This window comes from Vicugna pacos, chromosome 9 (genome assembly GCF_048564905.1).
Source record: "Vicugna pacos chromosome 9, VicPac4, whole genome shotgun sequence".
NCBI lineage: Eukaryota > Metazoa > Chordata > Mammalia > Artiodactyla > Camelidae > Vicugna > Vicugna pacos.
This window is the reverse complement of record NC_132995.1, coordinates 9736231-9763937: the sequence shown is the minus strand read 5'-3', so window position 1 is coordinate 9763937 and position 27707 is coordinate 9736231. Positions and strand designations below refer to the sequence as shown.

At 41.3% G+C, this 27707-nt stretch overlaps 1 protein-coding gene across 12 annotated transcripts; it reads left to right on the top strand.

Moving 5' to 3' along the window:
- Nucleotides 1-47: 47 nt before the first annotated feature.
- LOC102545218 (uncharacterized) lies at nucleotides 48-27707 on the top strand. Of its 12 annotated transcripts, none has more exons than XM_072966914.1 (8): nucleotides 15807-16093; nucleotides 16266-16294; nucleotides 16628-16678; nucleotides 18042-18123; nucleotides 20725-20770; nucleotides 22571-22697; nucleotides 23302-23394; nucleotides 24435-27707. In XM_072966914.1, the coding sequence occupies exons 5-8, from the start codon at nucleotides 20756-20758 to the stop codon at nucleotides 26585-26587; spliced, it is 2388 nt and encodes a 795-aa protein (XP_072823015.1). In that variant the 5' UTR covers nucleotides 15807-16093; nucleotides 16266-16294; nucleotides 16628-16678; nucleotides 18042-18123; nucleotides 20725-20755; the 3' UTR covers nucleotides 26588-27707. The 12 variants fall into 12 exon arrangements, with proteins under 12 accessions (XP_031537724.2, XP_072823015.1, XP_072823020.1 ...); XM_072966919.1 differs by having other exon boundaries at nucleotides 17993-18123; XM_072966916.1 differs by lacking the exon at nucleotides 16266-16294 and having other exon boundaries at nucleotides 15807-15981.

Genomic DNA, 27707 nt, shown 5'->3' with positions numbered 1-27707 from the left:
CGTAGACTCTTCGGCACTTCCGTTCCTGAAGTGAGAGGTTGATAGTGTATTTTCCGTGAGGTGCGTCAGTTCCGTGTCTCACTGGCTCCTCCGAACTTCCTGGATCTATGCTTGGGACCCGCGACGACCCGGCAGTTGGTTTAGGGGAAAAGAATCCACGGCAGAGAGCGCAGGTATGGGGGCTCCTAGGGCGGCGGTGTCCGTTCCCCTCGGCGGAGCCTCGGGGCGTTTGAGGCATTCTCACGACCCAGAGAGAGGGCGGGCTCTGGTCGCGTATCTGCTGAGTTGAGAGTTTCCGCGGCTCTCCGCTCGCCCAGTCCGCCTCCCTGCATCTTCCACGCGTGCTCCTATTTTCCTCGCATTGGGAGTTAATCTCCTTGTGCCTCCTGTTGCTTTTCTTTATAATATTAGGCTGTTACCTTCCTAATAGAATTCTTTTTGGAATTGAGAGGTGGTACACCTAGAAGTCTAAACCAGTTCCTGGCTCGTAGTGAATGGTGATCTCTTCTTAGTGTTGTTTTCCCCACGAGCGGTCAGGTCCCCGGGTTAGGGTCAGAGATACAGCTTCAGTGAGTGACCTTATTCTTTTCTCTATCCCTGCGTGACACTGGATCTGACTGCTTCTGACTTTTTTGAGGGGGAAGGTGAGGGTTGCTTTCAGATTGCTCGGGGGGAGTGGGGAGACTTTTAACTTTCATCCGGGACCGCGACTCGATGGTGGCATTTCATAGCATTCGTTCTTTCCCCAGCGTGACTTCTCCAAAAGGACTACACGGAGGTAGAGGCAGTGACTCCAGGGCTACTGACAGCAAAGCTCCGCCTAAGTGGGACTTGACACTTCTTTTACAATGATATTCACGTCAGTCAGAGGATGTGTAGGATGTGTAATTGGACACGGGTATTGATAATAGTTGATTCTTAACTACTAACTTCAACGATGACAGCTTTATACAAATAAATACATTAAGCCACACCATGACTGTGAAGAAATAGTGCTTTTTTCCTTTTCTGTAAAATGATACTGAGACCCAGGGAGCTGGAAGTTAGTTGCCAATAGTCAGCGATCTAGTAAGAGACTGAGCTGGGGTTGGAATTCAGGCAGCCTGATTCCAGAGCTTGAGTTCATAATCTCTTGGATGTAGTCTCGTTAAGTCGTAGGAACCAAGTGGAATCAGGCCCTGTAGCTAGGACTTGATTATGAGGGACCTTAAAAGCAAAGCAAATGGGCTTGGACTTTTCTATAAGTTTTTAAAAACGTTGTCAACTCTTTTGCTTCACTTGTTACAAATAATATTCCATATTCTTAAAGAACCATGCCATTGTGGATCATTCACCAATTGCAGAAATATGTTAGGAAAAAAATTATTTTAAATACTTATCAATCCAGGATGTAAAGATAGCAACTGTTAAGCTTCTAATGCATTTCTGTTTAGTGGTTCTTTTGATATATTTCTTTATAAACATTTTACAATTTGTTTTATCATCCTTTTCTGAATGGTTTTTTACCTCATGTGTTTTAACTATGGAAATTTCCAAACACTGACAAGAAAGAATAAACAAATGGACTTCCATATAATTTCACCATCATCCTTACTATTCTTCTTCTTATTATTATTCCTGTGACTGTTTTTGATTTTTAAAAACTTTTTATATAATTTTAAACCTATAGAATAGTTGCAGAAATAGAATAAGGAACTCTCATATACTTGTTACCCAAATTCACCAACTGTTTACATTCTGCCTGTCTGCTCTGTGCTCCATCAGCCAGATGACACCAAGAATGTACCTGTATTCAGTGGCAACTGGTCTTAGCTTTCTGCATGAAGGATGCCGACATGTCCTGGGTGGTCAGGAGGTGTCTTGTTACGAGGGATTTAGAGAAGGCGGATTAGAGGATTTCAGCATCATATGCTTGGTAATATTAGACACTATACTAGAGAATAGTGTGTATCTGCTAGGTTTCTATTGAGTTATTGGTAATTGTAGCTAACAGGTAACAGTAGATAATGCTGGATGGTACATTAGATGATGTACTGATATATAATCCAGGGTCCTATATTTATTTTGTTCTGTTTTTCATTGGAAGTCTTCATAATTGAGTTTCCTTCAATTCAAAGTCCAGGTTTGTGCCTTTCCTTAAGTTGTAGATTTGTTTATAAACATTTCGCAGAACTTTTGTCATACTTTCTTCATATTCTTCTTTAACACAGAATGATTCCACAGCCTTTGTCTTTTTCGTTCTTGAAACCCCTAATTTATCCCCTCCTTTTCCCCTTTGGTAACCATAAGTTTGTTTTGTATGTCTGTGAGTCTATTCCTGTTTTGTAAGTAAGTTCATTTGTATCATTTTTTAGATTCCACATATAAGTGATATCATATGGTATTTGTCTTTCTAGTTTTGCTAATTTAAGTGATTTGTAGATTAACACTTATTTTTACCAACTTGAGATACGGGGTACATATTTTAGAATTCCCCCATTTCAGGTGTACAAATCAATGATTTTTTGTAACTTTGCTGGGTAGGGCCATCATCGCCATGATACAGTTTAGAACATTTTCATTTCGCTAGTTGGATTCCTCAGTTAATCCTCTTTCTCTCCACTGGTACCCGGGCTACCACTCACCTACTTTCTGTCTCCATAGATTTGCCTATTATGGATGTTTCATATAAATGGAATTGTACAGTATGACGTCTTTTGTGTCTGTCTTCTTTTGCTGTCCACAGTGTTTGCAAGATTCATCCGTGTTGTAGTGTAATCAGTACTTCATTCCTTGCAGTTGGCACGTGAACACTCCATTGTATGGATCTTGCCACAGTTTGTTCATTCACGCCTGGGCTGACATTTCGGTTGTTTCTGGTTTTACGTTATGAGTCATGAGCTGTGATCACGCATATGCTTGTTCACAGTCCAGGTCAGGGCAGGTGAGCAGCATCCCAGGCCACTCTTTGATGTCTTTTTCCTGCCTTCCCAGGCACCCTGCTGTGCACAGTTTTGACTTCCCCGGATCTGTGTCCCTCGGGACTCTGCTTGTCCCCAGAAGTGGGAGGAACAATGACTGCGTTCAAGGTGAGTAGGGCCAGCCTTTCTCACTTTCAAAGTTCCATCCCATTCCTCAGATTGTCGCACGCTTTTCTTGGGACGACTCAAGCAGAACAACAGGCATTGGAAGGCCTGTTCTGCCCCCAGCTCTTACTTTGCCCTTTGAGTTCTCTTTGCATTTGTTTTTATTTTTTACTTTATTTTATTATTTATTTTATGGAGAAGAAGAAATTCTAGAAATACACGACTCTCCCACTTTGCTACTTCTCTTTGGACAGACTAGCTGTTTTTATTTTCTTGTGCTCTTCCTCAGAGACATTCATAACTGTATTTGTATTCATGGTATACATCTAATTTCAGCTACTTGTTTGTGTATTTTTCACTAGAGAATTTTTTAATCTTTTTTTAATTGAACTATTGTTAATTTACAGTGTTGTATTAGTTTCAGATGTACAGCAAAGTGATTCAGTTATGTGTATATATGCGTATATATGTGTATATACATATATACGTGTATATATATCTCCTTTTTCAGATTCTTTCCCATTATAGGTTATTACAGGATATTAAGTACAGTTCCCTGTGCTATGTATAGTTTTATATATAGTAGTTTTATATATTTTTATATATAGTGTGTGTGTGTGTATATATATCTTTTTACATATAGTAGTATGTATATGTTAATCCCAAACTCCTAATTTATCCCTTCCTCACCCCTGCTTTTGCCCTCTGGTAACCATAAATTTGTTTTCTATGTCTGTGAGTCTGTTTCTGTTTTGTAAATAAGTTCATTTGTATCATTTTTAAAGATTACACATATAAGTGGTATCATATGGTATTTTTCTTTCTTTGATTTACCTCACTTAATGTGATAATCTCTAGGTCCATCCATGTTGCTGCAAATGGCAATATTTCATTCTTTTTTATGGCTGAGTAATAGTCCATTGTGTACATACACCACACCTTCTTTATCCAGTCATCTGTTGATGGACATTCAGGTTGCTTCCATGTCTTGGCTGTTGTGAAAAGTGCTGCTGTGAGCATTGGGGTGCATGCAGCTTTTTGAATTAGAGATTTCTACAGATAGATGCCCAGGAGTGGGATTGCAGGATCATAGGGTAACTCAATTTTTAGTTTTTTAAGGAACGTCCATACTGTTCTCCTGAGTGGCTGCAGCAGTTTACATTCCCACCAGCAATAGTATATATACATCTAATTTTAAATTGTGACTTCTTTCTTTTAATATTATATAACGTTCATTTTTTAATGGATACCCCGCAGTCCCATTGAATCGATGTACCTTTTCATTTTTAACTACTTCCCACCTGTAGACATTTAGGTGGCTTAATAATTTGATGGTTTTAAGCAATACTGAGTGATTGCTTTCCTGCATAAAACCTTTGCCCCTAAAATCAGCTCTGAAAGCAATCTGCCAATTTTTTGTCCTCATGGGCTGTGAGCTCAGTATAGACAGAGTACATTCGGTATGTGTCGTGTTGGCTGTTTTCTAGGTAGAATATCCGAATATGAGCTCCAACTGCTGCATCACACAAACACGTTTTATTTATTAGGCACTTATACTGTGCCACTTACTCTTCCAAATGCTGTAGATATTCCCTCATTTAATCCTTGAAAGAAGTCTGTTATGTAAGGACCACTCTACAGAGAGAAAACTCAGGCACGCAGGCACACTTGTCCAAGGTCACACAGCTAGTAAGGGTTAGGGCCGCCCAGACCTTTGGGAATCGTGCCGAGGCATGCTGGTCCCAGAGTGGGACACTGAATGCTCCAATTAGGTGTATTGTGTGCAAGATGGGAACCCTCGTCTCCAGGAAGACCCCAGAACCAGGGAGGGATCTGCAACCTGTGGAACTCAGAGAATAGAAATGTTGTCACGAAAGCCCTTTATGGGGCAAGAAGTCCTTTAAGAAGGAAAATCTGACTTCCAACCTCATGAGTAGTTTATATTCAAGGCAGCCAGTCAGCTTCCAAGTTTGAAATGCCCTCAACCCCTTAAATTTTGCCGCAAACCGTGGATCGAGTAGATTGATTTGAGAGCCTTGCCTCCTGCATCCTTGTCAGTGGACTTTACATTAAAGCTTTTTCACAAAAAAAAAAAAAGAGAGAGAGAGATGTGGTGTGTGCCTTGAAGATACATAGGACGAACTACATAGCTCTCCCACACAGGTTCCTAAAAACATGTTAGTTTGGCAGACACTAATGAAAAGGCCTAGCTTTTCTGTTACAGGAGGGTTTGTGTGTCTAAGAGGAAGAAGGCAGGTGCTATCAAATATGTCTGGATTAAATCGCTCAACTCTTCTGGGGACAAATAGCAATATTCACAAAAAAGTAAAATGCATGTAGCCCAGGATACACGTTTAGGGTTTCAGAGGGTTACTTGTAAGTAGACTCAATGAGGTTACAAAATATATACAAAGACTGTTATCACTGCTGCATTTGGGATGTGGCTGAGGAAAATCAGCGTGTGGCATTGGCAGGAGAGAAAGAGAAGGGTCAGGGAGTCTACAGATTGACTTATGTGCCTCAGAATCTGGACTTACTTCTCACCCATCCTCACCACCACATCAGTGCTGTCTGTTTTCAAGTGGCCATTGATTGTAACATTGAGGTTGCGTGTGTTTGGTGTTGTAGGAGGCACTGACTTTCAAGGACGTGGCCGTGGTCTTCACAGAGGAGGAGCTGAGGCTGCTGGACTCCACCCAGAGGGAGCTGTACCAGGACGTGATGCTGGAGAACTTCCGGAACCTGGTCTCCGTGGGTGAGCACAGGCTAAACCTCTCTAACTAAATGTCAGCTCCCTGGTCTGGCCTGGCTTTGTGTCCTCAGGTGTTGACAGGGTCTTGAAATGGTCCCCTTGCGTTGGTGGACCTGACTTTTATGCCAACGATTTTTCTTTATTGTACATCTTTTTTATTTTATTTTTTATTGACGTATAGTCAGTTTACAGTGTTTCATCAATTTCTGGTGTACAACATAATGTTTTAGTCATACATATATATATATTCATTTTCATATTCTTTTTGATTACATATACATGTGTTCATTTTCATATTCTTTTTCATTATAGATTACTACAAGATATTGAATATAGTTCTCTGTCCTATACAGTATAAACTTGTTGTCTATTTTATATATGGTAGTTAGTATCTGCAAATCTCGAACTCCCAATTTATCCCTTCCCACCCCCTGCCCCCACTGGTAACCATAAGTTTGTTTTCTGTGTCTGTGAGTCTGTTTCTGTTTTGTAAATAAGTTCATTTGTGTCTTTTTTTTTAGATTCCACATATAAATGATATCTTATGGTATTTTTCTTTTTCTTTCTGTCTTATTTCACTTAGAATGACCATCTCCAGGTCCATCTATGTTGCAGCAAATGGCATTAATTTATTCTTTTTTTATGTCTGAGTAATACTCCATTGTGTATATATACCACAACTTCAGCTTCTTCATCCAGTCATCTGTCAGTGGCATTTAGGTTGCTTCCGTGTCTTGGCTATTGTATATAGTGCTGCTGTGAACACTGGGGTGCATGTGTCTTTTTGAATTTGAGTTCTCTCTGGATATATGCCCTGGAGTGGGATTGCAGATCATATTATGCCAGCAATTTTTAAGGAAATAAAATAAGATAGAAAAATATCAGAACTTGTAAGGAAGAATGGAACCCATTGCAGCAAAAACTCTGGCCAATTAAGTGAATGATATAAGAACCAAGGGGAGGGGAGTTAATGAAAATAGTCATTAGTGAGAAACAGATTTTTGTAATACTTATGCATATGTGTCTACGTCTTGAAATGTCAGTGTTTCTTCAAATAGATCATGTTTTGAAAAACACTTTGAAAAACATCAGTTTTGATTAATTGATCAACATTAAATTCAGGAATCTAAATTTCCAGTTAATTGTACCTTTGGTGTATTCATTTTAAATAAGTAACTTTTCATGTTCACAGGGTGTCACCCCTTCAAACATGATATATTCCACTTAGAAAAGGCAGATGGACTTTGGTGGGTAAAGACAGCAGCCCAAAGAGAAAGGAAGTCAGGTAAGAACCGGGCGGATGGGAGTCCTTGTGGACGCTCTCCCACGTGTCTGACTTCTCTCCAGCCATTTTGCTCTCATCTGCTCCATGTGCACACCTCTTTGCTGAATTCTTTCAGTCACCTTCGTACTGGTTGCCCCTCTGCCACTCCTCCCCTCTTATAGTCTGTTCTCCGTGTAGCAGCCAAAGTGATCCTTAGGAAATGTAAGTCAGGTTATAATTCCTCTATTAAACCCTTCATGGCTTCTTATTTTTCTTAAAGTTAAAACCTCTTAAAGTGGCTCCTGGAGTCCTCCAGACTCTGCTCTTGGTCGTCCCTCCCCCCACCCAACCAAGCCTTCTTGATGCATCTCCCCTTCTGTCCCTCTTCCTCCATCTCTTGCAGCCACACTGGCCTCCCCGCTGTCCTCACACCTGCCAGGGATGCCGTGTCACCCGTGGCTGCCCTGACAAACTACCACAGACCTCATGGCTTAGCACAGCACATGTTGATTGCCTCACGGTTCTAGCGGTCAGAGGTGTGGTATGGTTCTTACTGGGCTGAAGTCAACTGAGGGGTTTTATGGGATGCTACATGGATAGTGGCCAACTAGACCTCTTGGTTTCCATTGTCAGGCAAACCAGAACACACGGTACACAATGGAAGAGACAAACTGAACATTCTCTGGACTCATTCTAGTCTCACACTCTCTCCTGAATGTGAAATCTTGAAAACCCTGAACAGAGCCTTCAGTTGTTCACGTCTCTGAATTTTGTGTCTTTACAGAAGGAAAGATCCCAAGTGAGATGGAGGCTGTTCCGGAAGCAGGACCACATGGAGAGCGTCCCTGCTGGCAGATGTGGCATCAGATTGCCAGTGACTTAAGCAGGTGTCAAGACTTCATGATAAAAAGTTCTGAGTTCCCTAGGCAAGATGACTCACCTGGCCAGGGTGGGGCAGGACTGGCTTTAACTCACACAGGCCAGAAACTTTATCCATGTAATGAGTGTAAGAAACCTTTCAGCGATGTCTCCCACTTTGATCTTCACCAACAAATGCACTCAGGAGAGAAGTCTCATACGTGTAGTGTGTGTGGAAAAAGCTTCTGTTACAGCTCAGCACTTCGTATTCATCAGCGAGTCCACTTGGGAGAGAAACGCTATAAATGTGATGAGTGTGGGAAGGAATTCAGTCAGAGCACACAGCTGCAAACTCATCAGAAAGTCCACACCGTCGAGAAGCCATTCAAATGTGAGCAGTGTGGGAAAGGCTTCAGCCGTCGGTCCACACTTACTGTTCACTGTAAATTACACACAGGAGAGAAGCCTTACAATTGTGACGAATGTGGAAGGGCCTTCATTCATGCTTCGCACCTGCAGGAACATCAGAGAATCCACACTGGGGAGAAACCGTTCAAATGTGATATATGCGGTAAGAACTTCCGCCGTAGATCAGCACTTAACAGTCACTGTATGGTCCACACTGGGGAGAAACCATACAAATGTGAGGAGTGCGGGAAATGTTTCACTTGTAGCTCCAATCTTCATATCCACCAGAGAGTCCACACGGGAGAGAAACCTTACAAGTGTGAAGAATGCGGTAAGTGCTTCATTCAGCCTTCACAATTTCAGGCTCATCGGAGAATCCACACTGGAGAGAAGCCATATGTATGTCAAGTGTGTGGTAAAGGCTTCATTTACAGTTCAAGTTTTCAAGCCCATCAGGGAGTCCACACAGGAGAGAAACCATACAAATGTGGTGAGTGTGGGAAGAGCTTCAGGATGAAAATCCATTATCAGGTCCACCTGGTCGTCCACACAGGGGAGAAACCCTACAAATGTGAGGTGTGTGGGAAGGGCTTCCGTCAGAGTTCGTATCTCAAAATCCATCAGAAGGCCCACAGCGTAGAGAAACCTTTTAAGTGTGAGGAATGCGGGCAGGGCTTCAATCAGAGTTCCCGACTCCAGATTCACCAGCTGACGCACACCGGTGAGAAACCATACAAATGTGAAGAGTGCGGGAAGGGATTCAGTCGTAGAGCAGATCTTAAAATTCACTGCAGAATCCACACAGGAGAGAAACCATATAATTGTGAGGAGTGTGGGAAAGTCTTCAGTCAGGCCTCTCATCTCCTGACCCATCAGCGGGTCCATAGCGGAGAAAAACCATTCAGATGTGAGGAGTGTGGGAAAAGCTTCAGCCGCAGCTCACACCTTCAAGCCCATCAGAAAGTCCACACTGGAGAAAAGCCGTACAAATGTGAGGAGTGTGGGAAGGGCTTCAAGTGGAGCTTGAATCTTGACATGCACCAGAGGGTCCACACGGGAGAGAAACCCTACAAGTGTGGAGAGTGTGGGAAGCACTTCAGTCAGGCCTCGAGTCTTCAGCTTCACCAGAGCGTCCACACTGGGGAGAAGCCGTACAGATGTGATGTGTGTGGGAAGGTCTTCAGTCGGTCTTCACAGCTTCAGTATCACAGGCGCGTTCACACAGGGGAGAAGCCTTACAAGTGTGAGGCATGTGGTAAGAGCTTCAGCTGGCGCTCCAATCTTGTGAGTCATCACAAAATTCACACAGGCGATGCATTTTATGAAAGTGACGAGAGTGGTCAGAACCTCAAGGAACTATCAGAGGAAGGAAGTCCTACAGAATGATGCTTTCAGAACCCTCATGTGCCGTCTGAATTCTTGTCATCATTAGGTCTCAGAGGAGAGAAAATATTGGAGGTTAGTTGGTGTGGAAGCAGTCGCTGAACAGATCCCAGTTCTCTCTAGACGGCACAGCAGAGAGCCCTTCTAACTGGTGCAGTGGCGGCTGCTGTCAGAACTGTGACATGTCACTTTGGAGATAGGACTTAGAAGGGAAAAGAGTTTGGTCTGGCCTTTAGCAAAAGCATAGGGACAGGCTCGTCAGAATCTCTGTCCTTAGAATGTGAGCTCCAGGAGGGCAGGGACCTGCCTGCTCAATCTCCCCCATCTTAACACTGACTAGCGCTTGCAGGTGTGCTTAGTGCTTGGCCGTTAAGTAATCCAAAAGGTGAAAAGGTTCAACATATGAAAATTATATCCAGAGGAGGAAACCCGCAAAATAAGATTAATTCAGGAAAGGAACATTTGTTGAGATGCAGGAAACCACTCTGTATGACAGTCCATGAAATTAACGTGGTGTTAGTCGGTTGCAGTTGGCGTCTTTCCTCCCACAGCGTCTGTTCTACAGGTCAGGGGATTATTTGGGGTCCTGTCTGGTTTTCCAAGGATTGTGTCTAGTATAAACTGAACTATCTCATGATTTTTTTTCCTAACAATGCAGACTGAAAAATTGTGGTTAACTCTACAACAGCAGGTTAAATGCATATTATACAATTGATTTTTGTCTATCAGTGTTAAGGCCGGGCTTACTGTAACACTTCGAAAGCATCGCAGGTGGTTACCAATGACAAGCATGTTCTTAGTCGATCTGGAGATTTTTATGGATTTCTAATTGTCTGTGTTTTCAGCCAGAAATGTTTGCCTTCTAATTATGGTAGCATTTCTTCTTTAAGAACTTCTCAGGGGTCTTTGCCATAGTCTTCCCCCACATCCATGGGGCAAATCACCAGAAAACTTGCAGGAATTTGATCAAATTATCAAATGTATTATTGAGGTGAGACTGGCATTTATATGCTTTCCCTATTGGTAGCAGGAAAGCATGGTTTGGGGAAAGGAGAACATATCAGAATATAAATTGTACATCTCTTGCATCTGGAAATCATATCATTGGATGCTATGATTATGAAATTAAAATACCAAAAAATTGAGCACCACATCAATGATGTCACTGAATTTTTTAATTGAAATAAATGTACATCTGTAGAAATTCGAGTTTTGCTATATTCCTGTGTGAATCTGAAGCCATTAAAATTATGGCAGATACCTGTAATGGCAGAAAAAATACATAATACGGACTTTGAGAGACCACAGATTGTAGTCTTCTTGATATAATCAACCATAAATCTTTGTGTGTGTGTGCGTGCGCACATGTACGTGTACGTGCATAAAGTAATTTGTAAAAGATACTCTACCATAGTGGGTTTCCTTGGCAAGGAACATTTTACAGGTTTTTTTCCATTTTTTAATTTCAGGTTATGTTTTCATTTTTCATTGAATATTGAATATTACCAGAGCAGTAAATTATTACAACAGAATTTGAAAAAGTACTACATAATTTTTTTTAATTTTAAGTACTGAATAATTATCCCTTGCAGTTAAGACCTCATAATATGATTGTTCTATATTGTCATTTAAGTTGTAAGATCAAAATTAAGGTATGGACTCTGGAAGGCAATTTCTTCTTTTTTTTCCTCTTTTTTTTGTTTTGGTTTTTTTGGGGGGGAGGTTGGGGTTTGCTTTTGGGGGAGCAATTAGGTATTTATTTATCTATAATGGAGATACTGGGGATTGAACTCAGGACCTCAGGCATGCTAAGCATGCACTCTACCACTGAGCCAAACCCTTCCCCGTGGGAGGCAATTTCAAAAGGAAAAAATTCTCAGATTCTTTTCCATACACATTTAAGTTGATGAGTTTCAACAATTGAATCTTTTTTCAAACTTTTTTTTTATTGAAGTACAGTTGATTTACAATGTATTCGTTTCTGGTGTACAGCATAGTGATTCAGTTATACATACATATTCTTTTTCATATTCTTTTTTTATTGAAGTATAGTCAGTTTACAATGTGGCAATTTCTGGTGTACAGCATAATGTTTCAGTCATACATATATATACATGTATTCCTTTTCATACTCTTTCATTTCAGGTTACTAAAAGCTGTTAAATATAGTTCCCTGTGCTCTACAGTAGGACCTTGTTGTTTATCTACTTGTACATAATAGTTTGTATCTGCCGATCCAAAACTCTCAATTTATCCCTCCCTCCCCTCTCTCCCTCCTGGTAACCTTATGTTTGTTTTCTATGTCTGTGAGTCTCTTTCTGTTTCAACAATTGAATGTTTGTAAGTTATGCTACACTTTAATTATAAATCCGTAACAGGGAGAGGGCAAATCCTGGAGCTAGAAACAAAATGGATGTACATATATTCTGGAGGTTTTTTTTTTTTAAAGGTTTCCTGTGAAAGGATGTACATGAGGAGAGAACACAGCATAATAGTGGAGGACGCTCTGGATGTGGAGCCAGTAAGGACAAAGGACAAAGCCGGTTTGGTTGTCATTCCATACTCAGACACAGTGGTGATACTTTCAGTGTAATTGGTTAAAGGGCTTTACTCATCACCAAGTTGCAGCTGACCCCTGAACAATATGGATTTGAACTGGGCAGGTCCACTGATAGACACAAAATTTTTAAATAGTCAGTACTGCAGTGCTACACGGTTTGCAGTTGATTGAACCCGTGGAAGCAGGACTGCAGATACAGAGGAACCACAGATACAGAGGTCTGACCATAAGTTATTTATATATATATATATAGAGAGAGAGCATGAGTGCACGTGCTAGGTGTTTACAGAAGTAGATACAGAAGTGTGTGGGTGTACAAACATGTGTATGTGGTGTAAGTAAGCATATATATCCACATACCTATTTCAGGGCTAGAGCAGGAAAAGCACAAAATAATCATGGAAAAATTTTGCTGTGCAAGAAAGTAGGAAAGAGCAATGGTACATATAAAAAGATCCAGCTCAAAAGGATTCACACTGGGGAAATCTGAGCAATTTGACCATAAGCAGAAATAATTAGCAAAATAAAATATGAATTAAAAAGGAGAGAGGGAAAGAAGGAAGGAAAGAAGCGAGGAAGGAAGGGCTCTTGTAGTAGAATGCCCAGCCATAAGTATAGTGTTGCAGGAAAATGTGCTATACAGCTCAGTGTTACAGCTCGGTTTTACAGCTCAGTTGTGACACCTGGATCCTGGCCAGAGAGCACTTGGAGAGTTGGAGAACTAGGGTTTATTATGTCAGCCGGCCCAGAGGAATTAACACTCCAAGCTCTGGACCCGGTCTGTAGGTTTACACAGGCTTTTATAGGCTGCCAGTTTACACTTTGCAACATCATATGCAAGTAAGGTATAACAAAAGTTGACTAATTAGGAACAAGCTTTGTAGAAATGGACCAAGCAGGAGGGAGAGAAATAACCAATCAAGAGTGAGGGAAACAGACCAAACACGAGTGAAGGAAATAACCAATCAGAAGTGAGCTCAGGGAACCAACAGAATTTTAAGGGTAAGTAAGCTGTTTCAGAGGCAAAAAGTGAGATAGAGCTTCCCAGTCAGGGAACCAGATGGTGCTGCAGGAGCTTAGTGGCCCTGCGTGGGGGTCCTGCTGACCTTTTTATGGGCTTCCCACCTTAATAGAAGGAATTATATAATTTAAAAATCATTTACAACTATCATAGTAATAATTGATTCTAGCAAGAATAATCAATGAATTCTAAAACTGTTGGTTAAAAGTTAATAAATAGGAGGAGGATGCTACAAAGCCCAAAGTGCCTCTCCACAAAGTAGTAGTAATTTCAAAAGGAAATAAAGTAGGTGTATCATGGAGAAATTTGGTGAACACGACCTTAGCCAAGATGTTCACATTATCAATAATAGAACAAGTCAACATTTTTAGACCTCCTGATATGTGCTGAGAATCTCAAGACACATTGTTGCTTCAGTATTAGTCCTGCTGAAAATATGCAACCAAATATAATATCAAGGAAAACCCAAATTAAGAGACAGTCTACTTCATACTGATGACTGCTGGGAGCATAATTGACCAAAGGTCCCAGCTTCTGTGCTCAAATCCATCACCACATTTGCACGGAGACCCACAACTGCTCCTGGTGGACTCAGCAGGAATCCTAATGTAGGTGCATTTTTGGAGGCCAAGACTCTTCCGTCCAATGACTTTTTTTTTTAAGAACAGCCTGGAGGAATTTTACTTAGATTACAAAGCAGTCTAGGGTGATTCACCAAATCTTTCTTCCAAATCTCCTTCACTCAAAGTCAGACTTACACCATGATCTGATGGTTCTGCCAACCTCCCAGAGCTCCCTGCCATTTTCTCTCAGATGTGTCCCCTAATAAAACATTTGTTCATTAAAGTCTTTCTTAGCATCTTGCAGTCTACTTCTTGGAGGACTAGGACAAAATACCCCTTTTTGGCTCATTCTAGTAATGTCACTTTCCATATGGTAATCACTAACTTGTAATGGCATAGGTTCATTTAGCCTGTTTTGTATTTTATATAAATGGAATTATATAATATGTACTATTTTGTGTCTAGCTTCATTTGCTCAACATTATGTCCATGATGTGCATCATGTTGTTAGGAGTGTATAACTGATTCACTTTCATTGGTGGATATTATTGCAGTGGGTAAACATACCAAAATCTATTTATTCATTCCGTTAGTGATGGATATTGGCTAATCTTTCCATTCACAGTTAGTGCTGATGTGAACAATCTAGAACATGTCTTGTGCCTAATGTATGATACACTTTATTTGAGGGATCTTTCTATGGTTGGAACCAGTTATAAGGTGTATGTTCAACTTTAGTAGATATGGTTGACCCTTGAAGAACACACAGGGTTTAGGGGAAGGAAGGAAGAGAATGAAAGAAGAGAGAAAGAAAAGGAAGGGAGGGAAAGGAAATTGTTGATAGGTGAATTATTTTTTCTAAAAATATATCTCATCTAAATTTACATATACATTTTTATAAAGTTGTTCACCACATCCTCCTATATTTAATGATGGTCGCTTATAAAATTTCTGACTTTGGCAGTTTTTCATATCTGTCTTTTTTCTTGGTCATTCTCACCACACTTTTTATCAGTTCTATTGTTTATACATAGGATGATCTTTTGATGTGTGTGAGTGTGTGTGTGTAGGACCTACTTCATTTTGTTTGTTTTGTATTTCACGAATCTGCTGTTATTTTCTACCATCTGCCTTCTTTGGCTTATTAACTTCCTGAAATGGATGTTTTCTGAATCAATTTTCAGCTTCCTTTCTATTTTAATACATGTATTTAAGGCTCAACATTTTCCTCTATGTATGTGTTAAAATCTCCAGAACCAATTATGAATTTGAATCTTTCTTTTAACGGCTGTCAATTTTCCCTCTATAAAGTATGAACTGAAATTATTAGTTTCTAGTAACTTGAAACTTTTATCACTATGAACTGTCCCTCCGTCTGTCAAGTAGTATTTTTTTTCCCCCTTAAAGTTCACTTGGACAAATATCAGCATCACAAATATTATAATTACAGAAATAACTTGAGACTTAGGATGATGGTATCTTTCTTTTCTAGAAACGATTTTCACTTGCTTCTGCAAGGGTTGGAAAATGCTAACAAAACACGTTCACCTTTCCGCAGTTTCAGGGATTGAGGTGTTTTGGCGTTTGACTTCAGTTCCTGCCGAAGAAAGCCCAGTTTCCTCCTGCTCTTTTTCCAACGGTGAAACTCTTTGGCGTTTAGAAAGAGGCCTCTGCGGTAGGCAATGCATTTATGTCGTTTAGCACCCTTGAACGTGTCCAAAATGCTACTGAGCTTGTAAGCCTTAAAATAAACAGAATCTACACTCTTCTAAGGCCGACACGCGAACAAGATTTTTGCCCCAGACCTTCTCCGGGATTCCGGGAAGTGAAAACCAAGAGCGTAGGGCACTTCCGCGTCACCCGGCGAGGCTTCGCCCGTTAGTGCAGTCCAGGAAGGCAGTACTGTAGCCAGGGCACACACGCTCCCCTTGCATTCTGGGACATGTAGTCCAGAGCTCTGTGTCGTCCCACATACCGCCGCTACAATGAGGCCACTGTAGCCGGTTTCCCCGTGGAATTCTGGGAAATGTAGTTCAGGTGCTTCGGGTAGCGGCAGGCACTTCCGCCCCAAGAGGACAGCGTAGCAGCCATCTTTTCCCTGATTAGGGTGATTCACGTCAGCTATTTATGATCTGTTCAGACTTCCCCAAAACGCGCCTGGGGCCAACATTAGCGACCTTTCATTTGGGGAGAAAGAGGAGAAGCGGCTCAAGGCGGAGGTTTGGGGATCGAGAGTGGTGGTGTGCGTCCCCCTGGGAGGAGCTTCTTTCCGTTTGATGCGTCCCCGGGATGGGGCGGGCTCAGATCGTGCTTCTCGGGTTTGAGGGTCTCCCGGGCTTGAGGGTCTCCCGGGCTTAACGCACCACTAACCCTCTCCCATCTATGAGCTAGCCCTACCACTTCCTACGGCATCAAACTAGGTGAGTTACTTAACCCCTCTGTGCCTCCATTTGCTGCTCTGTAAAAGGGAGATAAAAGTAATGCTTTCCTAATACAGTGTTTTGAGAAAAAAGGAGACAATACAAGTAAAAGGTTTACAACGGCCTGACGCCTTGATTGTTGTGATTAATACTACCGTAATTCTCCGAGAAGCACCCATTTCTCAGTGAGGTTCTGTGAGCGTAGGAAGGTGAATTGTCCTGGACTCGTGACCTGTTTTGGAAGGAGAGAGCTTCTAGCTGGTAGCGGAGGGTATGAATTACAGGGGATGGAAACACAATCCTGGTATTTCACAACCTCCTTTCCTTCCCCAGCCCTGACTTCTCAGAAAGTACTGCACGGAGGAATAGGCAACAGAGCCCCAAGTGAGTAGGACTTGGCACTCTTCTCCATAAGATGTTCACATAAATTGTAGAACGTATGATAGAAACTTGGGCATAGGTAATGATTATAACTAAGCCTTCGTCTCTAAGTTTCATTCGAAAAACTGTACAGATGAACATATTCTGTCACAAAGTGGTAGGTAGCTCTGTGAAGTGGGGCTGCTATTTTCTCTACTTTAAAGATGGTGGAGATGGAGGCAGGGAACACAACCTGTTGGCCGGTGCTCACCCAGATGGTAGGAGGCAGAGCTGGGGTTGGAACCTAGGCAGCCCGAGTCCAGCACCTGATTGTATTAATCTCTTTGGTATATTCTCCTTGAGCATAGGCAGCTGGCTAAAATTTTTGTGGAAGTGGGTGGGACTTAATTGTGGGGACCTTGAGAGCAAGATTTAGGCTATTAATGAGTTTTTACAGGTTTTCTCAACTGAGTCGTTTACTTTATTTAAAACAATATTTATATTATAGGAGTGACGTAATCATTGTGGAAAATGCAGATATACATAAAGAAAAATGTTAATTACCCATCACCTTAAGCTGTAGAAATAACAGTTGTTAATGTTTTAGTGCCTTTTTGTCTGGTTACTCTGTGTGTGTTTCTGTTTTGTGGAGGCTGTTTTCTTTGGAACTGATGTATACTACTCAGATTGTGGTCCACAAACCAGTGGCATTGGCACTGGCATCAGTCGTGTAGAAATGCACATCATTGGACCCCATATGAGACCTTCTGATTTAGAATTTCCGTGTATGGGACCCAGGAGTCTGAATTTTAACCAGATCCTGAGGTAATTCCTATGCACGTGAAAATTCGAGAAGCTCAGGAAAGGGTCTTGTCTGGAAACTGGGGCCTACAAAATTGACCCTGCTGGATGTCACAGATAAAACTGAGCTGGATATCCCGGAGCCCTACTTAGTCCAGTGATTTTATTCCCCAACGAATTATTGTCAACTGTCAGGTCTCCTTGCAAAATCCTGACCTAAGCAAAAGGCAGCTGGCAAATAATGAGTCAAAATGGAAGGAATTAGAAGTTGTGAAGGTGTATTTTCCAAAACAATGGGGAGTGGATTCATTGCCATCTTTTATACTAGAGGGCTTCTGCCTGAAGGGGGAAGATGAACTAGGAGTTACTGTTAGTTACACTAGATGTTTTTGCTATAGGCATCATCATCGGACCTACTACTACTGTTATGACTATGACTGTTTCCTAATTTCTGTAACTTTTTATTTTTATATAATTTCAAACACATAGAAAAGTTGCAAAAGTAGTATAAGGAAGTCTCATATATTCTTTACACAGAATCATCAGTTGTTTATGTTTTGCCCGTTTGCTTCTTTGTGACCATCAGCCAGAAACCACCAGGAACGTTCCCTGGGATTGAAGAGCTGAGTTGTTTCAGTTGACAGCACTGAGAAAGCCCACACGCCACGGTAAGAGGCAGTTAGGCGGGGCTGCTCACAGGGTTTTGGCTTATGTTTGCTGAGTTGGGGAGGGTTTTAGGCAGGGAGGGTTTATTCTGGGTTGGATGCTGTCAGGAGTCAGATGCAATTTGATGACTGAATATCTCAATACTTTTTGTCCAGTAGATGGGAAAAACAAAATGAGACTGGAGTTGTCACCGCTGTTCAGGAAGTAGTCACTCCTCTTATCTGAGAGGGGCAGTTCTTTGGTTATTTTTGTCATTGTAGAATGCCTCTGCCTTATGGGGTGGCTTGTCTTTTTCTTGTTCAGCACAATTCTTGTTTCTCAGTTAAAAACACCGAGTCCTAGCTGTTGCTGCTCTTAGCTGTCCGTGCTGTGTAGTTTTTTCTCTTTCACGGCTGTATCATGTTTATATTTTTTTGTTTGCTGAACCAGTTGAGAACAAGCTAAAGACTGATCAAAATGAGATTAATTACATTGACAACCCAGTTACCTAATCCGCAATCCATATTTAAATTTTTTCTGTTTTCCTAATACAGTCTTTGAGAGCTAGTTTTCTTTCCTAATTGAGGGTCCAGTCCAGTTATATGCACTATGCTTAGTTTTTGTTTCATTAGTCTCCTTCAATCTAGAATGATTCCTCGGACTTTATTTTTCTTTCTGGCTCTTGATATTTTTGAAGAGCATTGGCCATTTATATTGTAAAATGTCCCCTTTTTTGGTTTGCTTGATATTTGTTCACAGTGAGATTCAGGTTATGCGTCATCAGCAGGGATGCCGCAGGAGTGGTGAGACATCCTTCTCAGGGCATCATCCGAAGCCAATGTCAGTTTGTGGGTTTGTCCCAACTGATGGTTTCAACTTTGTTTTCTTGGCTAAGGTGTCTGCCATGTTACTGTTTTTTCCTTTTGCAACAGTGTGGCTATCTTATTCCTCCCCCAACTTTCCCCGATGTTTAGCATCCATTGATTTTCTAACTATCTTTGATTCTACAGTCCCTAGTTTGCATCTTGCCGTAGGGAGAGCTTTCTCTTCTCATCCATTTATTTCTTGTACATTCATCTATTTATAACTACATATTTATAACTCAGATTCTTGTCGTTTTCATTTAAATTAGGTACAGGGTGTCAAATAGTTTTGTTGTTGTTGCAGAATCTTGGCTTTTACTAGTTTTCTTCACCTCTGTGCATAGTTGTCAAAAGAATACTCCCTGTTTAAAAAGAAACAAAAGTGAGGAGAGCATAGCTTGGTGGTAGAGTGCATGCTTAGCATGCACAAGGTCCTGGATTCAATCCCCAGTAGCATCATTTAAAAAATTTAAAAAAAAATAGAAACAACATATTGTTACATCTTTTATAAAAAGTTGTCCATGTCAATTTAAGTATATTGTTGAGATAACAAAATTCTTAGGAAGACAACCAGAGATTTTGAGAAATCTAAAGACTCTTGCATGACAGAACAACAACCTAGGAACTCCACATGTCTTACAGTATTCTGTTGGGAGAAATTGCCTTTATAAGGATAATTTCAAACTATAAAATATCATCTGCTTTACTGCAGTTGCTGAGAAATAAGAAACCCTGAGAGTGTTCTCAGAGTTTTCTACCTTACAGCAGTCCTACGAGGTGGATACCACTGTTCCCCCCCACTTGCAGGTGACAGAATTGAGACAAAGAGACGTTAATAATTTGCTGAAGATGATACTCCTGGTGAAAGGCCTCGCTAGGATTTCAGCCCATGCATATTGACTCCATAGCCTACTCTTTTGTTTTTTTAATCAAAGTATAGTTGATTTGCAATGTTGTGCTAATTTCTGGTGTACAGCATAGTGATTCAGTTATGTGTGTGTATGTATATATATATTCCTTTTCGTATTCTTTTTCATTGTAGGCTATTACGAGGTATTGTATATAGTTCTCTGTGCTGTACAGTAGGTCCTTGTTTATCTAGTTTATATATAGTAGTTAGTATCTGCAAATCCCAAGCTCCCAATTTATCCCTCCCCATCCCCTTTCCCTCCCAGTAACCTTAAGTTTGTTTTTTGTGTCTGTGAGTCTGTTTCTGTTTTGCAGACAAGTTCATTTGTCTCATTTTTTCAGATTCTGCATATAAGTGATATCATATGGTGTTTGTCTTTCTTTGACTTACTTTACCTAGTGTGACAATCTCCAGGTCCATCCATGTTGCTGCACATGGCATTATTTTATTCTTTTTTATGGCTGAGTAGCATTCCATTATATGTATGTATACCACAATTTCTTTACGTTGTCATCTGTCAGTGGACATCTAGGTTGCTTCCATGTCTTGGCCTCCATAGCCTACTCTTATGTTGTCTAGTTTACACCATACCAGGGATGAGAATGACCACTGTGGAAGCTGCAGGCACATTGTGAAGGGGCCACTTTGTGTGTTTGGGTGGGTTGTTCCTTGAGCTAGCTCCGGGCTCATGGGGGCATCTGGTATCCATGCTGGGCTCTGCTCATCAAGCACGGTCAGCTGCAGCCACCCTGAGGACTGGGTGCCTTGCTGATTCACAGCGAGCAGCCATGTGGCTAGCGACATTCTTGACCGGTGTCCATTGACTTCTGTTTCCTTTCCTGTCTTCCCAGGGCTCTGCATGTCCCCAGAAGGAAAGAGGAAATGAGCACTTTCCAAGTGAGTATGGCTTGCCTTTCTTGCTGTTAAAAAGGCCAGTTAGTACTCAAAGATTGGACACAAGTTTTTATTTTTCAAGGAGAGTCAAGGTGTATGAGGACCTGAGTGCGTGACGTGCTTTTTTTAAATCCCTGTTAAGTTTAATTAGTTTTGGTTTCAGTTTTTATTTTATTTCATCTTTTTTTATTTCGCAAGTGAAAGAAAAATTAATAGAAATGAAGAACATCTACTTTATTACTTCCCTACTTACAAATTAGCCTCTTATATTATTGTATTATAATATAGTATAATAGTGCACGTTCTAAATTTGTACATATGCATTATAAAATTGTATAATAATACATAATACAATATAATGTATTGTATTACAATGTATTATATTTCTGTAATCTCTTTTTTTAGGGGGAGGTAATTAGGTTTATTTATAATTTTTTTAGAGGAGGTACTGGGGCTTGAACCCAGGACCTCGTGCATGCTAAGCACACACTCTACCACTTGAGTTATACTGTGTCCCCTGTAATCTCTTAATCATATGTATTCATAGCCATGTATTTGTATTTATAACAAATACACTTTAAAATTTTTTTCATTTGATATTATACAACATTCACTTTCTTTTTTTTTAATTTATTTTTTATTTTTTGACATTCACTTTCAATTGCTTTTTCATGTTCCTGCAAACTTATGTACCTATTTTTTTTTAAACTATTCTCTACTCATAGACATTTCATTTAGGACTTTTACTGTTTTAGGAACACTACGGTGACAGTGTTCCTGATCGAATCTTTTTCTCAAAAAAATCCATTCTGAAAAATATTGCCCCCATTTGCCCTTAACGAACTGTGGCTTCTGTGCAGTGCCCCGGGTGTTTCGGGTAGAACATCCGAGCAGGGCAGGGCATGGCACAGTCGCACTGCTGCTTCACACAGAGGAAGTAGGTCTTGTTAGCTGTTTTCTCACTCGCAGAGCAACAGCCCGTCTCCCCCGTGCCTGAGTCATATCCTGTGTGTATTTTATTTACTGGTTGGTTTGTTTTCCCATTTTTTTTAATCAAAGTAATACATGACCTTAGTTTTAAAAGACCCAGTGGTCCTTAAAGGATTTGTTATTGCATTGATACCTTAGAACAATCGTATAAAGAGGTGCATGGTTTCCTCTTTATTTTATTTTATTTTATTTTATTTTATTTTTTATTTATTTTATTTTTTTAAACATTTTTTATTGAGTTGTAATAATTTTACAGTGTTATGTCAAATCGTCTTCATTTTAAATACAAAGAAAAGGAATTGTGAGAAGTTAAAAACCTGCTCAGGCTTCCCTAGAAAACCGAGGATCTGGAGGCAGAGAACTGCACTCGAGCGAGAGACAGGGAAAGAGGGTTTCCCTGGGAGGCCAGGCACACCCTCTTGGTTCATTTCCACACACGCCGCCCCTCCTCACCTGGTTCCCTCTGTGGGAAGGCAGGTGCTGTCGCGTGCCCCTGGGACTAAATTGGGCAAAATTTCGGGGCACTTGGCAATATTAAATAAAAAGTGAGACCTTTTCAGTTCAGGAGGCAGCAGTTAGAATTTTAGGGAGTTTACTGAGAGTATCAGGTGAGTACACAAACTTTCTCTTTCACAGCAGCACTTGGGGTGAGGCCGAGGAGAGCCAGTATGTGGCACTGGCAGGAGAGGAGGAGGGGGGCTGGGAAGTCTACAGATGGCACGAGAGCCACAGCAGCTTCCCACCCATCCTCCTCACCTTATTGGCACCACCTCTCTTCCATGGACATGGCGTTTATCGTATTGTTTGTTGCAGGAGGCAGTGACCTTCAAGGATGTGGCTGTGGCCTTCACAGAGGAGGAGCTGGGGCTGCTGGACTCCACTCAGAGGAAGCTGTACCAGGACGTCATGGTGGAAAACTTCAGGAACCTGGTCTCAGTGGGTGAGGACAGCCTTTCTCTGGAGTGTCTTTGTGACCTTGGCGTTTTAAGGCTTTGGGACCCTTAAAATGGTTCCTTGAGTTTGGGGACCAGACTGCCAGTTCCTGTGCAACACAAGGGGGTCTTTCTAAACAGGATGTTTTAGGTCTTTTTCTTTTGTGTTTTGTGGAAGAACTGTAAATGGATAGGATGCTGCTGCACCTTGTCTGTTCTTTTTCAGGTTTCACTCCTGTCCCTTAGTGGATTAGGAAGCCAATTTATTGAGTCCTACGTGCAATTTTTAAAATATAGGAAATATCAGCGCTCTTAGGAAAGGTAGAACACGCTGCAGCAAGAACTCTGGCCAGTTGCATGAGTGGTGTGAGAGCCAGTGGGAACAGATTTAATGAAAATAGAAATTGCTTAGAAATAGATCATTCAGCCTTCATTTTAATAATACATATTTTTACACATCTGGGTCATGAAGTAAATGCTGTTTCTTCAGTGGGTCACGATACAAAGTTTGAAAGACACCGCTTTCAATCTCTTGAATACACAGTTGGAGATCAAATTTCCAGTGAATTTTAGCGCTAGAATGTTCACTTTAACTTGCGACTTTGTTCTCAGGACATCAACCCTTCAAACGAGATACATCACATATAGAAAGAGAAGAGAGGCTTTGGATGACGAATACAGCATCCCAGATGGAGAGAAATTTTGGTAAGAACCAAGCGGTTACGAGTTCTCATAATTAATTCTCTGTTTTGCTTCTCATCATGCCAGTGCTGTCCGCCACCTGGTCCAGATCAGAAATCTCTTTCTCAGGTTATTGCATGGTCTGTACTGGTTGCCTGCTCCTACCTTTCTCCTGTAGCCTGTTCTTTAAGTGGCAGTCAGACTGATCTTTTTTGACTCTAAGGCAGGTTACGTGAGTTCTCTATTCAAGATTCCCTTATGGCTTATTTTACTTAGAGTAAAAACCACCTAAAGGTGGCTTCTTGAGTCCTCTGTGGTCTGCTGTCTGCTGTTCGGCCCCCACTACCTCTCTGAGTACATCTCCTATCCTCCATCTTGGCTCTGTCTTTTTCATCTATATTGTCCTCCCTGCTGCTTCTCAGACCCGCAAAAGATGCTTATGCCTCGCGGCCCTTCATGTGTCCACCTCTCTGCCTGGAATACTCTTTCATCTGTAATCCGTCAGGCCTCTTTACTTCATTCAGGTCACTCACTTTTAATGTCATAAGAAGGCTGTCCTTGACCATCCTATTGAAACTACAGTCTTCTGTTTATTATTCTCTCTGCCCTGCCTAATTTTGCTTCCAAGCATTGGTCATCACTCAGGTATATTTTTGTTCATTTGTTTCTCACCTCTCTCCTCACTGGAGGGTAATCCCCAGGGGTAGAGGAATTTTGTCTGTTATGGCAGTGTCAAAGCTATGAGCACAACAAAACGCTTGCCTTTACTGGTACTGCGTTGTGGTAGGAGTGGCATGTTAATTTTTGAAAAATGACTTAAATAGTGTGTCAGATGGTGATTTTATTTTAAATGGGTTTTATTAATGCTAAGTATTTGGGAGTTTAATGGACCATCTCTTGATCTTTGTCAGTATACAAACCAAAGGACTTCATAGGTGGTGAAAAAGAAAAGACGAACCATCCTGACATTCATTAAAGTCTTATACTGTGTCTTAAGTGTAAAGTCTCAAATCTGTAAATAGAGCTATCAGTTGTCCACATCTCTGAGTTCTCTGTCCTTACAGGAGAAGACCATGCAAGTGAGTTGAGAACTGTTCAAGACAGAAGATCACATGAAGAGCTTTCCTGCTGGCAAATCTGGCAACAGATTGCAAATGACTTAACCAGATGTCACGACTCCACGGTAAATAGTTGTCAGTTCCACAAACAAGGTGATTCCCCCTGCCAGGTTGGGGTAGGGCTATCGATTCCAATTTCTGAAGATAAGAACTATATATTAAATGATAAAGCAGATGGTCCCAATGGTACAGGGAATCCAGAGTTTGCCCAGGATTCTTGGAGGAAGACTTCCTTGACCAAGTTGCAGAGTTATCAAGACAGATACCAGCAAATTTCCATGAAAAATAAAGCCACCACCGGTTGGATTTCTCATCACCTTGATGATCATGGAGTATACAAAAGTGCAAAGTCTTACAGCCACAATGATTATGGAAAAGACAGCATAAGGATTTCAACATCAGATCAGAATAGAGTGATTGGCACAAGACAAAAACCCTACCAGTGTCATGAATGTAGAGAAACCTTCACCAGTCTCTCCACCTTTGATCTGCACCAGCAGTTACAATCAAAAGAGAACTCTCATGTGTGCCATAAGTGTGGAAAGGGCTTCTGTTACAGCTCAGTTCTCTGCATTCATCAGAGAGTCCACATGGGAGAAAAACACAGTAAGTGTGATGCATGTGGAAAGGAATTCAGTCAGAGCCCCCATCTGCAAACTCATCAGAAAGTCCATACCATAAAGAAACCATTCACATGTGAAGAATGTGGGAAAGGCTTCAGTCGTAGATCGGCACTGACTGTTCACCGTAAAGTCCACACAGGAGAGAAACCTTATAATTGTAAGGAGTGTGGGAGGGCCTTCAGTCAAGCCTCTCATCTTCAGGACCATCAGAGAGTCCACACTGGGGAGAAACCATTCAAATGTGATGCATGTGGTAAGAGCTTCAGTCGGAATTCACATCTTCAGTCCCACCGGAGAGTCCATACAGGAGAGAAACCATACAAATGTGAGGAATGTGGGAAGGGTTTCATTTGTAGCTCAAATCTGTACATTCATCAGAGGGTCCACACAGGAGAAAAACCCTACAGATGTGAGGAATGTGGTAAAGGCTTTAGTCGGCCTTCAAGTCTTCAGGCCCATCAGGGAGTCCACACTGGAGAGAAATCATACGTATGTAATGTGTGTGGTAAAGGCTTTACTTTGAGTTCAAACCTTCAGGCTCATCAAAGAGTCCACACAGGAGAGAAACCATACAAATGTGGTGAGTGTGGGAAGAGCTTCAGGAGAAACTCCCATTATCAGGTTCACCTGGTCGTCCACACAGGGGAGAAACCCTACAAATGTGAGGTGTGTGGGAAGGGCTTCAGTCAGAGTTCATATCTTCAGATCCATCAGAAGGCCCACAGCGTAGAGAAACCTTTTAAGTGTGAGGAATGCGGGCAGGGCTTCAATCAGAGTTCCCGACTCCAGATTCACCAGCTGACGCACACCGGTGAGAAACCATACAAATGTGAAGAGTGCGGGAAGGGATTCAGTCGTAGAGCAGATCTTAAAATTCACTGCAGAATCCACACAGGAGAGAAACCGTATAATTGTGAGGAGTGTGGGAAAGTCTTCAGGCAGGCCTCAAATCTTCTTGCCCATCAGCGAGTCCATAGCGGAGAAAAACCATTCAAATGTGAAGAGTGTGGGAAAAGCTTCGGTCGGAGTTCACACCTTCAAGCCCATCAGAAAGTCCACACTGGAGAAAAGCCGTACAAATGTGAGGAGTGTGGGAAGGGCTTCAAGTGGAGCTTGAATCTTGACATGCACCAGAGGGTCCACACGGGAGAGAAACCCTACAAGTGTGGGGAGTGTGGGAAGCACTTCAGTCAGGCCTCGAGTCTTCAGCTTCACCAGAGCGTCCACACTGGGGAGAAGCCGTACAGATGTGATGTGTGTGGGAAGGTCTTCAGTCGGTCTTCACAACTACAGTCTCATCAGAGAGTTCACACAGGGGAGAAGCCTTACAAGTGTGAGGCATGTGGTAAGAGCTTCAGTTGGCGATCAAATCTAACAATTCATCACAGAATCCATGCTGGTGATAAATCCTACAAAAGTGATAGGGGTGATAAGACCATCAGAGAGTCCACTCAGGAAAAAAGTTCTATAAAGTGATTAAAAAAAAAAAACTCAAGTGTCATGTGAATTCTTCCAATCATCAAGTTCAAAAGGAAAAACTCATTTGCTTCATTAAAGTCCGTGTTTCAGCCATAGCTCAACACGTCCCTGTAGTCAGGAGGCTACACAGCGGAGAACCCTTATAAGTGGTATAGTAGGGCTTCAGTTTGAACTTTGACCTTTATTAAATATTACTCAGGGGAGAGGCCTTAGTATGCCTTGTGTCAGGCCTTGTACAAAAATATGATGGACATGCCACAATGAATGCCCATTGGGATGTGAGCTCCATAAAGGCAAAGACTTTTGTTTTGAATCTATGTAGTCTGAACATTGCCAAGCACTTCACAGGTGCCCAATATTTATTAAATTAAGAAGTGAGAAAAAAATTTTTGAAAATTATGTTGAGAGCACTTCCAAAATTTCATAAAAATCTGTATTCAGAACAGGCAACCTAAATGTGGCCTTAAAATTAATTCAGGGAGGCAAAGAGTTGAAGTGTTAGAAAACCACTCAGTTCTGTAATGTTAATTTGGCATTGTTCTGCTCTGATTTGCTCCTGTTCCATCAGCCTGACTTCAGGTTGGATCTTCCCATCTTGGACTTTGTCTATTGTTCTGTTGATTGTATACCATACAAATTCTGTTAATCTTTTTTGACAGTATAGACTTAATGGAAAATGGATTGTTAATCTTGCAATACAGAAAACATGTTATACTACTGACTTTTTTTCCAGAAATGTGAAGGCAGAGGTTTTAATGTCAGAGTTACTAATGACAATGACAAATGATAAACACTTCTTCACAGAGTTAAGAAACTCATTTGTGAGGGGGGCACTGGCAGTCTTGGAATGCTCTGTAGTGACTTTTCTCTGCAGGCCAGCAATGAGAGAAGGAAATTATGATGTCAAAATGAGCTTCCTAAATCCCGTGAGGATGGGGAGATCCTAGGGCGTCACCGATAAAGTGGAGGCATTAGCAGAGATAAAAGTGAATGTATTTTTCACAGTGAACAACAAAACCAGAGAGATCATTAGAATAGTTTGATACACAGAGACTTTTGAATTTTCTTATTGACTGTGGTATCTCTGAGACTGAAATAAATGGGAAGCCTATTAATA